Source organism: Gymnogyps californianus, chromosome 13 (assembly GCF_018139145.2).
Source record: "Gymnogyps californianus isolate 813 chromosome 13, ASM1813914v2, whole genome shotgun sequence".
Lineage (NCBI taxonomy): Eukaryota > Metazoa > Chordata > Aves > Accipitriformes > Cathartidae > Gymnogyps > Gymnogyps californianus.
The window spans coordinates 19,950,634-19,966,696 of record NC_059483.1 but is presented as its reverse complement, the minus strand read 5'-3'; the positions used below and the strand labels follow the sequence as shown (position 1 = coordinate 19,966,696).

Genomic DNA, 16,063 nt, shown 5'->3' with positions numbered 1-16,063 from the left:
AAAAAAAAAAAAAAAAAAATCAGGACTCATGTCCCAGCCTGCCAAAGGTCCCTTGGGCAGGTTGCTCAGGACAGATGAAAGCAGCACGTCTGGGTAGGAGGGCTCAGTTTAACTGGGCCTCACCTTTTTTGGGGGGGCCCCTCCTCTGCCCAGCACCGCTGGTCTTGCATTAGCATGCCATGCTCCACCAAACACCAAGGGTATTCGCTTTTCTTGAAGCTTGAAAGGTTTTGCAATATGTAGAGTACGTACTGCCCATCGCAGGCAAACGGAGGCAGGCATGCTCAAGGGCAAGCCTCTCCCCACAATAAGTATGCTCATTATTTCTGAGGAATCCAGAAATTCAGGTAATTCAACTCTTCCTCAGGTCCCTAGGGTAATTTTAGCACAGATGACTAGTTTTTAGCCAGACCTTCCCACTAGACCTGGTATTTTATCTACTGGGCATCATACTCTGTTCACAGGGGGAAGGAGCAGCAAGCAGTGCCTTCCAGGAGATCAGGAGAAACATGGGATGCCGGGGAAGAAAGACGATATAGCACCTCTGAGAGCGCAGGAGGGGCTGAGCAGAACCAATGTGCGGCCCAGAGCCACGATGAAGCTGGTTTTGGAGGAACCCCACACCCGAGGCATTGCAGGGACCCAGCCTTTCCAGCTTCCCCCCCCCCGCCCCCCGCCATGTCTTTAGGCGTCGGGGTACTCTGCAATTGAGAGAGGGGAAAAAAACCCCAAACTAAAGTCCCAAGGGGAGTTCCCATTCCCAGAGCCAAGCCTAGCAGTGTCCCCACTCTGGCACACCCAGCTGGTTGCTGCACTACATGTGCACCCCTATACGTTTGCATCCTTGGCAGGCTTTCAATAGGGAACGCTTGCTGAGCCCACGTTTCTTGCAAAGCTGAGTTACGTGCAGTGACAAGCTCGTTTGCTCTTTGGGGATAGGGCTTCAAATAGCTACTCGCTTGTGGCAACTAAAACAGGCAAAGCGCTGCCACCAACTCCGCTAGCCTGTGCTGTGACTGATGCAAGCACCGTCTGTAGCGCTCTGATAAGGATATTGGATGATTCAGAATAATCTGGGCTTTGCTGAACATATGAGCCCAAGTGTTTGTGCTTCTGTTTCCGTCTAACGGGAATACTGTCGTGCTCGTGAGAAGGGGGAGAGGGCAGCTGGAGGTAGGTGGGCACCAAAACTTCCTCTCTCCATAAGACTGATAGGTATATCTGTCCTGCCCACCACTTGGGTCTCTTCCATGGAGGTCTCCAACTCAAGGGTCTGGCCAGTCTCACCCCATAGCCTGGACAAAGCAAGGGGCTGACAGAGCAGGTGGGGAGGGAGCAAAAAGTCAATGTTAAGTCCTCTTCCCATCTTGGGGGATTTTCGTGAGCCGCAACCCAGGGGCAGGGCTGCTGCACAAGCAGTTGGGGCTCAATTACGATGCAGGAGATGGGCATCAAAGTGGGCAGGGCAGGGGGGCAAGGGAGGAAGGGGAGGGATGCACTGGCCCTTCAATCTTCAAAACTGACTTCCAGCTGGTTTAGTGCCATGTTATGTCCATGCCTTAACTCGTTTTGACAAACCTTTAATCCCACAGACCTGCTGCATAGTCTACTCCCATCCCATTAAGACCACATCTCGCTCTCTGGATTTCCCTATTGAGCCATTCCAACAACTTGGCTTTGATTTCACCCGGAGCAGAAAGCCAAGCCAACGGCACAGCCTATTTACAACATGAACCGAATCCAGAACTGAAACATCCCACCCTTCGGCTGTCCTTGATCAAAAGGTTTACAGCCTAGATAAAACAGCATTTCAATCAGAGTTCAAATAACCAGTTTTCATAGTCCAGTTAGCACCACACCCCCCTCAGATAAGGGCTGCCCAGGAGCATGGCTGCGTATTATGTCTCCGAGATGCGGAGCTGGGTACGACAGGAGAGTGAGGTCCGGAAGCAAGGCTGTACGAGCTTGAATTAAGGTGGAGAGGAACACCTCTGCACACACGAACCACTGTCCCACAAACACCTTACTGCCTTCACAGGGCTGTTTTCAGAAATCTCTGATCCTTTTCAGTCCACCACACTATGCAAATCCCTTTTTAACACCTAAATGCGACCACGGCCAAGAAGCAGACAAAAGACAGGGTTAGGAAGAAGCAAGTTGGTTTCTGGTGATGGGAGCCCACGCAGCTTTATAAATAGCAACGGTGATCGGCTAAAATTCAGGTCAAAAGAGATGCTGCCGAGATGTCACCACCTCTGCCAAGCACCGCTATCTTTAAGGACCAGATGGACCTTGTACGTCGTTACCAGCCGCGATGGGAAGAGCTACATCACAGCGTCTCCTCCTACGCCGGGGCTCTCCCGCTGGGCACCCCTCTGCTGCACCGGAGACGCAGCCCCCGAGACAGCACCGTGGGTGCTAGCGGAGAGCGTCTGACACCCCACGTTATAACCACCCTGCTCTCTGCTGCTTGTAGAAAGATGGTAAACAGGAATTAATTCAGCTGGGATTAACTCAATCCCCGTCGAGGCACTGAAAGCGCCTGAAGTTTCCTCCTAAGTGCTCCCCGAAGGCAGCACAGCGTTTTACCACCAAGCACACATCGCAAACAAGACCGTACAAGCGAGGGCTATAAAGCCCTGTGCAATTGCAGCTCTCTGGGATATTTTGTGTGCGGTGAGCGGGATGCAGAGGGACACTCAACCACGTGTGAAATTTCACATGCTCGACTCGTAGGAAAACGTTGAGCAGCATCCGTGTGAGCAAAATAGCTCCATCCACCACCACAGGCTGTCAATGATCTTATTCCTCTGCCCGGGGACGTCAGGGGAGGGAACTGAAAGCAAGGAGCAGACACAGCAAAGCTTTCGGAAACATGGGGAGCCTCTGACTCTGTACCCTGCTCTGCTTTGGAGAGCTTGACAGCTGCTTCCAATCCTCAGCTTGCTTTTCTTTTTAATGATAAAGTGACACGCGAGTTGAAAGCTAGAGGAAAACCATGTCTCGTCCAAGCAAACAGCTTGCCGTAACTTAATGTACCGAGGGAAGGACAACGCAGGGCGGTGGTGGCTCAGCGTGTGCAGCTTGCTGGGCTTGGTATTTATCAAGCGACAGAAGATGCCAAGAAGAAAGCAGGCCACTTTCCATCTCTCAGAAGTATTCATCTTTACTTGCAGTTGTTTTTATTACCCCTCTCCACCGCAGCATCGCTCCGGCATGCGGGAAGCCATGCTCTCCCGTCCCCTCCAAACAATTTAACATGCCACTGCAGACCCTTGTGTGTCCCCACTGTCGGGTCCCTGCTGCCGCAGCTCATCGGAGCCACCCATCAGCAGAGGGGAGCCACCGTGAGCAACACCAGCCCCATTAGTCACGGAGAACTGTTTAGCCAAGATATTTTTTGACATTTTCCGCAAGTGAATTTTGCATTATTTGAATCATCTACGCAGAGCGCAGCGAAAGGCTGCATACTGGGAGGAACAGCCAGAATTACTCATGAGCTTTTTTTTTTGTTGTTGGCTCTAACTTAAATTGCGATCTGTTGAACAGACAAGTCGCACGTCACTGCAGACGGCTGGGAGAAGCCCCTGCTTGGGCTGCAGCAGGGGCCGAAAAGGCAAACGAGTCATTTATACGTAGAAAGCCTCAGCAAGTACAAGTATGCTACTCTCCAGCTTCGTATTAGTTGCTTTATTCGGTGCTAATCACCCCATTAAAAAAAGAGCATAAATATATAAATAAATAAAAGTCCAACCAAGAGATAACAGAAGCATCCTTCACTGCAACACTGCAGATACAGGATGAAATGAAGGCTGGGATACTTGGCGTAGGGATAAGGGGATTAAGAGGTGAAGTGCAATTGTGAGGAAGCGCTAAAATGCGGGAAATACACACACACACGCAACCTGTTGGTCCAGGGTGATAAATTCAAGGTTCCTATCAGTATTTTCTCACCATAAAAAAACCCCACAGAATATTCACTGCAATCACAAACAGCATATTTTTAGTGCCTAGCTCACAAGGTGCTCTTGAAGAGAGCTGTAGGGCTTCTTCAGGTGGCACATCCCCAGCGAGCGCTGGTCCCGGCCAGCCCACGCTACAGATGCTAACCCCGAGCACCAGGGACGGGAGCTGCCCCACGGCAGCAGACAGGGCCAAGCATCCCTGCCCGGGCAGGGGCTTCTCGGAGCTGCATCCTTACGAGAAGGCAGCAGCCATGATGAGCCTTGGCTCCTGCAAACACCATCACACGTGGCGCATACAGGTCACTGCTGGCTGAAGCTCTGCTAAAAACAAACAACAAATCGGAATAAAACTTGCATTTCTCTCCTATTGCGCAGCCTGATCCAATGGAAAATCTCTCCTGGATCTGCAACGTCACACTAACGACAGATTTATTTTTCACAGCTATATCATGAAGAAGGATGATCTCAAAAGAGAAATCATCCTGAAATGGGCATCTTGACTCAGCAACTTGGCGGTCTTGATGGATATGGGGTGCAACATTGCCACATACAGACACAAAGAGCTGTCTAACACCACAGCAGCACACAAATCCTGCCTGCCCGAAGGCCTCCTGGATTTTGACCTGATCACAGGAGGAAAAAAAAAACCACACTCCTGAACCTGCTGAAAGGTGCACTGAAGGGAGGACTGCCGCTTACACAGCCAGCCCTACAGCCTTACCTCCCCAGCTACCCACTCCTCCACCATGGCCACCACGAGCACGACACCTGGGGGTGAAATCCCCTGGGGGATGCCAGACTGGAGAAACACTTACTGTTAAATATTACCCCACTATAGGATCTGCTTTTTGAGATCCAGTATTTCTCAGACCCAGCACCCATTCTTTAAGGGGAGGGGGAACTATAATCTCTACATACAGCCCCGCGTTTCTGCACGAGCACAATAATACATCTTTGAGATGCAGTGCTACACGCACGCCAACAGCTGAGGCTGGAGGCTGCCTCACAGCCAGGAAAATGAATAGCCAGCGAGGTCCCAAGGGCAGGAGAAAACCCTGTTGGCTTTGCCGTTCAGTAAGAGAAGAGACCGTGTAAATGTAATCTTGCAGCTCCTCCTCTGTCGTCACTCCCATTGCAAAGAGCTAAATCAAACACGGAGCTGACGCACCCAGAGAAAACTTCGAAATTTAGGAGGTGCCATGCCAGCATCACCCCGCAGCTTCTCAATGAAGAGCCAAGAAGAAGGACCACTTCAGTTGTTTGAAAAGGCAGAGAGAGACAGGGGAGATTAAATCTCTCATAAAAATAGTGTTTAATTATCTATCAGCAAGTAGATACCCTTTTTCATCCAGTCCTCCAGTGCTCACCCCTTGGTCCCCCCGTGCTCGCTGGACACGGCCAGCGTTCCAGAAACCACCACATTAACACCCAGGAACAATGGCACAGCGTATCAGAGCACAACATATTGTAAAACATGGCTTCAAGCCACATAAATTACAGAAACATAAATTACAGTCGTGTTCCAACAACTTCAGGGCTACCCAGACCACAAGGGACCTGCACCCAGCTACTCCCCATCAAATCGTTTTAACATCTATTAGACCCCAGGGTAAAACCACTGACGCCAACAGGGATTTTTGCCCACGCTTACACAGCGGGCATCAGAGACCTGTAAATGTTTGGACGTTCAGTGAACGACAGGCAGGAGATGAGATGGATGAGAGGAAGAGATCAGGGATTTACTGCTATTCATAATGGCCATCGTTTTAATGTAGATCTAATAACCCCCCTGGCACCCCTAAGCAAAGCCCTTTGCTTGCGGGGCTGCTGAACCAGTGGTCACTAGCCAAGCTAAAGCCTCCTGAAGGCTTTATACTTCAGATTGTGCCCTTAATTCACAAACCCGGCAGGTTTTACTGAAAATCAGACACTAACATGCTGCAAGGTATAAAATTGAGACAACGAACCAAATGAGAAATGGGCTCTTAGGAAAAGCAGCATATGAACACCTTCACAATTTCTGTGACATTTGGTCTTTTTTTTTTTTTTTTTGGAAGTCATTTGCTAAATGAATGAGGTGATGCTGCGGGCAGGCACCGCTCCTGCTGGTGGAGCTGGGCTGGAGAAGACTTTGGACCAAGGCCATCCCTCCAGCGCTGACGAGCCCCGCTCCCACCGCCAGAGATGCTCTGCTTCCCCTAACTCCTTCTTCTTTGCTCCACTTTACCCGAATTTTCTTACACTATTGAGAGAAAGCCATCTACTGTTATGTTACAACAGGATAAATACAGCCCTACACTGTACATTCATACTTACACTATTTCATTCTCATCTCCTCAGCTGATGGTCTATTTTCCATTCATACAATTTAAACATTTACCTAAAAACTTTAAATGATTTTTGTGGATATCTCCTCCCGCTACAGATAACTGAAGAGCTGCTGAGAGGTCTTCCTCTCCTGACAAACGACCCTGACCACTGTTGGGAAACCAGCTAGCAAGTTTTTAATCCTCCCTGAGCCTTTTTACATTTCACTTGCTGAAGGTCCGTGATCAGAGGTTGGCGATGATCTTACATGGTACGGAGCACGTAGGGAACAGATTTATTCTCAAATATTTTAAATATTTCATATTTTCATATTACATTGTATTCATAATGTAAAAAGTACAAAGAATCTCTTCAATCTCCCTAAGCAGAGCTAAAAACGTGGGCCAGAACTGAAGTTTAACAAGTATCACCACTTCGTACAGTCACAAATACAGCGAATACATTCAAAATGGCTCGGGGACAAAAGCAGGGACTTCAAAAAGAAAGTAATTTGGTGAGGAACATACATGTATAAATATACTCCTTTTGTTCAGGGTAGGGAAAAAATATCTATTGTGTGCATCTGAATACTTATGAAACTGCATCTGATGAACACGATTTCAAATTGGAAAAAAGGACAATAGAAACGTAAGGAAGAACGCAAAGATTTTCTATAATCCCAAACGGTTCCAAGCAAACCTATTAGGCAGCCAGACATTTTGAGTTTCATTTCAGCACTAACTAAAGCACATATTTTAATGCTGTGCCACTGCTCTTGATTAAAATCAAACCCAAGTTCTATGTTTTTTCGGTTTAGCACTTAGGATGGGGAGGAAATGAATTAAAAGAAACCCAACAAATTTTAAGAGAACACTAAAGAAGAAATTAATTTATCAGATTAGCAATGTGCAGTGGCACTTCAAAACTCCAGAGAAGCAGAAAGGATGCCTGCAGGTTACTCCTTATGATACCAAACAGAGCAAATCCAATCAGATGAACATGCTGCAGGATCAGTCAGGCGAAAGCCACAGGAGTGGCATTACAAAGTGAAAGATGTATAAAAAGAGGATTTTCTAAACCTATTGTACTGGCTTGAAACCGAGCTATCCCCCCCCGGAGGAGATGACAGCATTGCCAGTACGGTCCTGCAGAACAAGCTATCCAAAAAAACCCTCAAAGACAACACAGAGAAAAACTAGAAAAAAGTTTTAATGAGAGATTAAAAATCCTACTAGAAAGTTAGGGCCGCAATATTGCATTTAAAATGACCCATCTCCATTCAAAAACCTATTTCCTACACAGGACTGTAAGCAAACTGTTACATTCTACCATGCTATTTCATAACTTCTTGTCTTTAATGGTGCCATCATAGCTCCCTGCTTCACATTTCCCCTCGCTTAAAATAACCGTCTATGGCAAGAGCACTGACCTTCAGGAATAAGTGAATGAACAAGAAAACCAGCACGCCAGCACACGACCAAATTGAAAACGATGACAGCAGTTATTTCGGAGCGCGGAGATGAACAGAGGGAAGAATATGATTATCTACATGTAAAATATTGAGCGACACCGACAGCAGACAGGAACTTCTGTTTGCCCAGTCTTGTGAAACAAGAATGAGCTGGTGCTCAAAGGAATAAAAAGACAGCAAATAAAAAAAACAAAAAAGTTTTTTTTCTTTTGCTCAGCAAGCGATCAACTCAAGATGCCAGAGGCCAACCGCTTCGTCACGATGGAAATTCATTACTTGCCTTTAAGATAAAATGACCATCAAGCCACATGAAAAGGAATAAAATAAAAAAGACAAAGAAAAATAATATTTCAAAGGAAGGTACATGCTTCTGAGCAGAGTACCACCTAATTATCAAGTTAAGGTGTTTTGCTAGGAGGTACAGTTAACCCTCTGAAAAATCTGCTCGTGGTATTTGTAAGTGGCAGGATGGAGCATGACAGACTACAGCCCATATACTAAGTCTGTTGTTATTTTATTTATATACACAGATAGATATATAAAAGCTATTTTATAGCATATGTATATATATAAAAAAATAAAAGACACATCAAGCTTATATAAACACGTTATTTTCAAAACCGGGCTCTAAAACCGGTTTCAGAAATCATCACACCAAACAAGTACTGAGTTCCCACCTCGCCACACCTGCGGTTTCTGGCAGTCCCACAGATCGTGCAGGAGAGCACGTACCAAGTAAAACACAATTTTGGTTTCCTTGGGTTTGGTTTTCTTATGAAATGTGATATTTTTGACTATTTAATCCTGCTAGAGAGCCTTGAAAGCAGAAAGAGAAGTTACAAATCCGTATCTACCGCAGCACAAAGTAGAAACACCAACTATTCACATGAAGATAGATTCATAGGGAAATGCAAATGGAAAATAGAACCCCATAAATCACCTCATTAGCAATACCGTGCAGCCACCCTGCAGCACCTGCTGGGTTTGAGGGACCAGACTGGATGGATGTTTTTCCCTGCGAGGGTGGTCAAGCAGTGGAGCAGGTGGGACCGGCACGTCCATCCTTGGGAGTTTCTGAGACCCAAGTGGATAAAGCCCGGAGCTCCCTCGCCTGATCTCTGCTGTGAGTGGAGGTTGGACTAGGTGACCTCTGGAGGTCCTTTCCAGCCTGGCTCCTACCATCAACCTCCACGCTGCCTCCCGTTAACCCTTAACACCATCAGACTGCTTCAGACACCCTTCTATGCGACTCTGGAATAGCAGCACAAGTAATTATGCTGAGGAAAGTGAGTCACCCTTCAACATGGCAGTAACCACCGCTGCTCCCCAGCCAGCCCATCACACAGGCTGCCAACACAAGCTGCAAACACTTCTCTTGGACAACTGTTTTCATCCCCCAGCTCCCTCAACGACCTACTTACAAGTCATAAGGTTGCTTGCTGTTGAAATGCATATTAAACTCAGAACAAACAAACAAAAAACCACATCTTTTTTCACCCCGGGTCCAATTTTTTTGTTTTGATGTTTAAAAATGCTCCACAGTCAATCACATTTCAGAGGGCGTAGAGACCTAGAGATGCTAAGAGATGGCCTGGAGATGCTAGGCAGAAACTCTGTGCACACACAAATTTTAACGTGGGTATCTGCAAGAGAGACTCAGGGTAGAGCCCACTGCGGGGAAGCTCTTGGGGCAAGGCAGAGGAGGCAAGGTCCAGGCTGACTAGAAGCCGAGCAATTGGTACATTTTTGTTTGCTTGCTGGTTAACTGATACTATTCAGAGCAGCTGGTCAACTTTCAATGCAATACTTGGACAACAAAATAAATCTTCGGCAAATCTTTTTAAAAGCAAAACAGAAAAGTGACCCATGGCATTTCCCTGCAGGAGCCTGGATTTCCACCTCAGGGTCTTTTATTAAGATCTGAGAGCTTATACTGACCTTCACAGGGGTAAATACCTCTTTACAAGGGTACAAAAGCAGTACCCAGCTAATTACGTCTCACTATGCCAGGGGTATCAGCTACCCCAACTCTCCTTCCGCTGGGAAAAGGGACTGGAAGGCAGGAGTGTCTCTCAAACAACGATGCTTAGAAGCTGCTATGTCTGGTGTCAGGAGCAAGCGTTGCGTGCTTAGCAGAAACAACTACTGGTAATAAAACGCGGGTACCCAGAGGACTTCAGTGCCTGAATCCTGTTTTCTCACACACTGGAGTGGCACAGTGGCTTTCCAAAGCATGGCTTAAAGTTTCTGTTATTAAGCCTGAGAGTAGGAATCCCCACAGTTTGGCTCTGAACAGCTGCAAAAAGCATCCACATCGCTTCCCACCCTGTGTGGGGGTCTCTGACCTGACAGATTGGCACGGGGAGCCCCAGATCCCAGCCAGCCCCAGCACCCCCCGCTCACCGCCGCTGCCGCATCCGCCCCCGGGAACCCTGCACATCCATTTCACACATCCCACGAAACGCTCCCCCAGCGAGGCACCATCTTGCGCACGACTCTTCACACTGTTCTCCTGCCGCCGGGCATGATGCTGTCTGAAACTCATCCACCACCAAAACATCATCCCCTAGGATGAGTCAGGGTCTAAGATGCTCAACAGCTTGGGGTTGCCAGCAACCCCTCTGCTCCCCTCCTACTGTTGAGTGCTCCAACTTCAGGACAATTTTGTGTACACAGACCTCACCTCAGCCAAGCGTTCTAGGGTCTCAGCAACAGAGACTGAATCTCTCTGGTGGTTAACCATTTCCTTTTAACTAATTTACCTCACCCATCTCATTAAAGCTCACATTATTGCAATTATTCCCTGATTAACCAGCAGAGCCCTTGCTCTTGGGCAATGCTTTGCAGCTGCCAAAAGCAAAGGTGCAACTTCTGTGCTTGGAGAAAACAAGAACCTCTCCCTGCAAACCTCGGTGGCGGCCACCCCACCACCCACCTGAACCGGCCGGGAAGGCTGCCCGAGGAAGAGGAGGCGTTACCTGGGTGAGGTGCGGGTTGGGGTTGAAGCCACACTGGTTGCAGACTTTGCTGTGACACTGGGTGCAGGCATTGAAGTTTGGCTGACCGGGGGAGGAGGTGAGCTCCGTCGTCTTGCATATGGGGCAGAGCGTGCTGCTGGGGAGGGGGGCGATCTGCGGGAGCGAGTAGGGAGAGGTAGGGGTGCTGCCCCGGTCTGGTGATGGCGAGGGAGACCTCCCCGAGCCCTGGCTCCTGGCGTCCACCTGCAGCATCCTCTGCGGTCCCTCCGCCGGTGGCCCGGGCTGGCCCCGGCCCCTCATCTCCCGGGGGCTCTGGGAGCTGGGTGCAGTCTGTGCGAGGGAGGGTGATGCTGACCGCTGGCCCGCGGCCTGATCCAGCTGCTCCGGTCTCCTCGGCGTGCTGAAACACCATATAAAATGCACATAATAAGCCCAGGTTTAATACATTCAAATGATGCCAGTCAATGTAGAAAACATCTAAAGCACTCTCTCCGCCCCCGAAGTCCCAGCTCAGCCAAGGAGGCACAGTGAAACCACACTGCAAACCAGGGAAATTGTTCAGATCAGCAGAAGGATACGCTTTACCTTATGAAACGAGGCGCAATTTCAGCTTTCTCTTACATAACCCAGCAGCAGAGATGTAATTGAATTATTCGGTGTATTCCAAGTTGAACTTTAGTGGGAAAGTCACACATGAAGTGCGAATTAGAAGTTTGGGGCTGCTCAGCCTCCTGCCAGCCAAGGGCTCCCCGTTAGCACTTCTCCAGCACAAACGGGTGCTCGAAGAGGCAGCAGCAACTCTGGTTTGCAGATTGCGGGGCCCCTTCTGCAGGGAGATGGCCAACGCGTGCTAAACCATCTTCTCACAACCTACTTTTATCAGTTGCTGTGAAACAAAAAGACTGCAAAGAGCCCTATTTATGGAAGGAAAACCCCTCCAGAAGCCCAAAGGAGGCAGGAGAACTACTTATACTTTCTCAACTGTCAAGCTGCCCCTGTGCAAGTCACAGGTGAAAGCAACTGAGGGCTTGTTTCCCAGGGGCCACAGCAGTGGGAAATTAAGAGAGAGGGCATCAGCTCTGGTTTAGTAATTGTTACTAAAGCGAGATGCATGGGGAACAGGGGCTTGCGTGGGCTGGCTGCCCCCCAGCTGAACCCTCTTCTGGGTGAAGTGAGTCTTGGTTGGGCAGAAAACCAGCTGGGATGCATCAGGTCGCCAGGACAGGGCTCTGAAACCTCCCTGTGAAACCCCAGCTGCCCAGAAGGAGCAATCCTGAGGTTGGCATCGCACCCGCTCCTGGTCAGGCAGCAGTCCCATAGCTTGCCCAGGATACTCGGCACCCTGCAGCGTGTGCCCCCTGCCACCCCAGAACTCAGGGAGAGGGTCCGGTGGCCCCAGGGAGCTCTGGAGTGGCTTCAGCTGCAAAAGCTTTGAGTCCTTGTGTTGGAGAGCATGGCACGAGATCCCGCGCACCCCACTCCCCACATTATTTCAGTGCAGGTACCCTGCAACGTGCTGCTGACGGACCATGACTGCGTGAGAATGAATCTGCGATGGAAGATGTTTCTGTAATTACAGAATAATTTGGTGGACATGCGTATCAATAACATCCACAAATATTTCTCAAAAAGGCAGAAGCCCTAATGCTCTCGCTACCTGTGAGCTACAGCTGTTTAAGAAAAAGTATTACTCAGAAACTCAAATTTAATAAATTGTTGATTTACCCAAGCAGGGTCTGACCTTATAAAGGTTTAAAATGGGAACTTAAATGCATAAAACTAATGAAATTCAAAGTGCATGTTGCCACAGTAATAGGAAGTCGGATGAAAATAAATATTAAAATAGCACTTTGGGAATATTTTTCGGCTGCAGATTGAAACCCACTTTTCTGAAGGAGGAATCAAACAATAATAATAAAGCAAAGCAATAAGGGAGTAACTGATCTGCTCCAGACTAAAGAGCAAACCGCCCCTGGCCCTGCGGCAAGACACCTGCAGTAAGTGTGGTTTGCACGCGCGGCTCTTCCATCATGAATACTGACGCCCTTGAGTTCAGAATTGGGATTCGCCTCCTGATGCTGAGGGCTGCAAAGCTGCTGCCCCATAAAACATGTGGCATCCGTACCTGGTGGAGATGGGAGAGCTCAGTCCTAGACACCGGCAGAAAGTACTGTCGGAAAGCAAAATGCATTTTCTCTCCTTAAATTTAATTCTTGTAAAAACAGCATTTATGTATTAGAATACATACTATCCTAATGGTGTATTAAACAACATTGAAACAAAATTATTTGAAAAGATTAATGTATATACGGTCAAATAACTGTTGTTTGGAACAAGAGAATGGTTATTCCACTGCAAATTTCAAAATTCAAATATTTTTTTTTCCCATTTGATATGAAAAAAATGTTTGCCACCAAGTAGGAATTCTGACGCCAAACTGGCTCTGACTACAGAAATACCACTCAACCACGGTTTCACTTCCCAGCTCAGTGAAAAATGGGAAAAACTTCCAGCAGCTACCCACAGCGGAAGTGTTTAGCAGTATATTAGTAGTTACCACCTATTTTTGCAGCTGGTATTAGTAGTACTAGCAGTCTGGCTTATTCAGTTCAAGTACCTTTCTTTAAATAAAGAGCGAATTTTTTGCTTAGTGAATTTTTTGCAGCAAGCCAACGTGAGGAGCGCCATACCTCTGAAGCTGCGCTCCGTCAAGAGGAGCTGTCGCACAAGGCACAGACAAGTTCACTACGTTTCTTACCCAAAACAGAGTCTGTGGCTCTCTTGAAAAAGCAAAAACCCATGAGAAAAAATACACAAGGTGCTGTTATTTTGCCTTGAGCATCATTCCTGGTGCAGAACAGGGAGGAGGGCAGTTGGGCACTCGCTGCCCGGCGGGACAGTGCTGCTCTGGAGATGCTCTCCCAGCCTGGGATGGAGCTCCCTCCCAGCTCCCTCCACCTTTTCAGGTGCAAAGAAATGCCGTGCACCATCTTCATCCTGCTCTCAGCAGCAGTTGAACACGTCCATGAAATTTTAAGACCAGAAGGAATCATCTGGTCTGTCAAATACAGTAACTAAATACAGGAGAGACGCCCCAGAAAAGAACATGACTATAGTCATATGGAATCAGACGCAGGCCCACACTCGTTGCATCTTTTGCTAGGATGCCCCAATGTTTGCATGTCTTGTACCCATCTATGAACCCTTTTTTTTGATGTTACACAAGTCCAAAGTGCAGCTCATCCCCTTTTTTCATTACAGCCTTCTTTATCACTGATAAAAATATTGACTAGCATCGGGCTGCTAACCAGTTCCAAAGGAATTCCCCCCAATGCCACTAGATCGCTCGTTAACAATTAGATTGAGATGTCTTGATAAGGCAGGATTTCACCCGTTTGATGGGGGCTGTATTGATTTCACACCGCCCTAATTGTTGAATTAGAAATATTGGGCAATGCTCAGTCAAACATCTCCGCAGGGTCCAAATTCAGCAGCGCTCTCAGTTACCAACAGAGTTATAATTTTGTCCAAGTAAGGAGTATCAAGTTCATTTGACTAAGCTTATTAACAATTATACCATCGAGGTTTCCATTTATCATATCCTGTCTATTAATGCTTTACCAAGAGAAGGTCAGGCAGGCAGCTCTATTAATCTGCCCGCAATCACTGGCAGGTTGGGCAGCTGGGAAGATGCCATTTTCTTCCTTTTTTTTTATTTCTAAATTGAAAAACCGATGGCTTTCTGCTTGCTTTCTAAAACTCCCTCCATCTTCCAGCATAAAGCCGACACGGCGTCAAACCAAACCCCAACCAGCCTCCTGCCCCGGTGCAGCCCAGCCAGCCTAAGCAATGCCCGCCATCAGCCCTCTGCTCCTCCACCTCTCGCCCAATCTCCTCCAAGTTCGTAGGATCTGGACTCTGACCGTCCTTTGAACACAGGGCATCAAACCAGCCATAGCAGCACACAGCACCAGCCTCCGCTTTCTGCAGAGAGGAATATAGCATTTCACCATCCAGAAGTATGTGGGGTAGTCCTGGGTCCGCAACATCAGAAGCCTGGGTTTCACTCCCAGCTCTGCGGCGCATCCCTGCCACCCCTCTTACCTTCCCTACGCAGTGAAAGAAGCATCTGCCCATCTCTCAACGCGAAGCATTGCAAAACACCCACAAAAATTAACCCTCAGCTCCGTGCAAGAGAGGAGGCTAAACTGCAAGGTTGCTTGCCATGTAGCCCAGAGCTAAAAATCACCCTGAGAGATTAATCTGTACCCAGGTCTGCTTCTCCGTCAGATACTTCTCCTGATTAAAAAGGCGCAGAACTTCCCTTGTTCCACTCGGGAACAGGCACGGATATGAAACCAGCCTTTCTATTTAGGGCTGGTGCAAATGTCCTGGCAGGCTGGGAGGAGATGGAGAAGGACTAGGAGGGAAAAGCTGACTGAGATGATCAGAAACACGAACAGCATAATGAAAACCGAGGGTCAAAGCCATTCTCCGCAAAATCGAGCTCAGCGGTGTAAGATGTCACAAGCACCTCAGATTTTTTATGCCTTTTTCCCTTCCGTGAAAATGACTGTTTTTCATTGAAATAACAAGAATTGGGAAGGCTTTAAAAACAAAATCCTACTTACAGCCAAAACAAATGTTAGCCTCTTTGCTGGTTAATGTTTAATTTCAGAAAAAAATGATTTATCCTAAACCTAACTTTTGATGCCATGGCAGTGCCAGTGAAAAGATGTCAGCAGCTTTAGGAAAGATGAAAGCAACACAGTGACATAGTATTGGTTTACAATCTCGTTCCAGTAAATCGGTACAGCCTTCTTATTTGGGAATTCCTAGGTAAAGTCAGGGCCTGTAGAAGGGAATTGCTCTAACTTAACCCAAGTACGTTCATTGGTGCCACTAAATTTTACAGACAAGACCCAAGCTTGGAGGCTGCATCCCAAGAGATGTCAACGGGGCCTTTTTCACACAAGATGCTAACTTGGGAGCAATAACCATCGCAAGGTAAATGCCAGCGCCGTTAACATCTTTGCTATAAAATCAAGTAATAATGATATTACACAAAATCTACACGCATCACTGGTAACTCAATTCTTGTTCAGGGGTGGTGTGTGGAAAAGTTCAAGAGAGAGCACGTGCATTGGTTTTCTCCTAATTTATTGGTCTTCTCCTAATTTCACGTTCCCCCCTTGAACACACTGGCCACATCCGTCTGCTTAACTGCCACCAAACCCCAGCAGCACTCCCATCCATGGCGGCTTGGCATTTTCAGTCCGAGTAAATCCTTTAGGAGCTGCAGCCCTTTTATGCAACTGGGAAACATGGATTGCATCCCTTTC

The 16,063-nt window shown here is 47.7% G+C and overlaps 1 protein-coding gene across 1 annotated transcript in view; it reads right to left on the bottom strand.

Moving 5' to 3' along the window:
- BSN (bassoon presynaptic cytomatrix protein) overlaps positions 1-16,063 on the bottom strand; it is a 94,480-nt gene that overhangs the window by 59,735 nt on the left and 18,682 nt on the right. Inside the window, 1 exon segment of the mRNA XM_050904597.1 lies at positions 10,722-11,121. Within this exon segment, the coding sequence (XP_050760554.1) occupies positions 10,722-11,121 (400 nt within the window).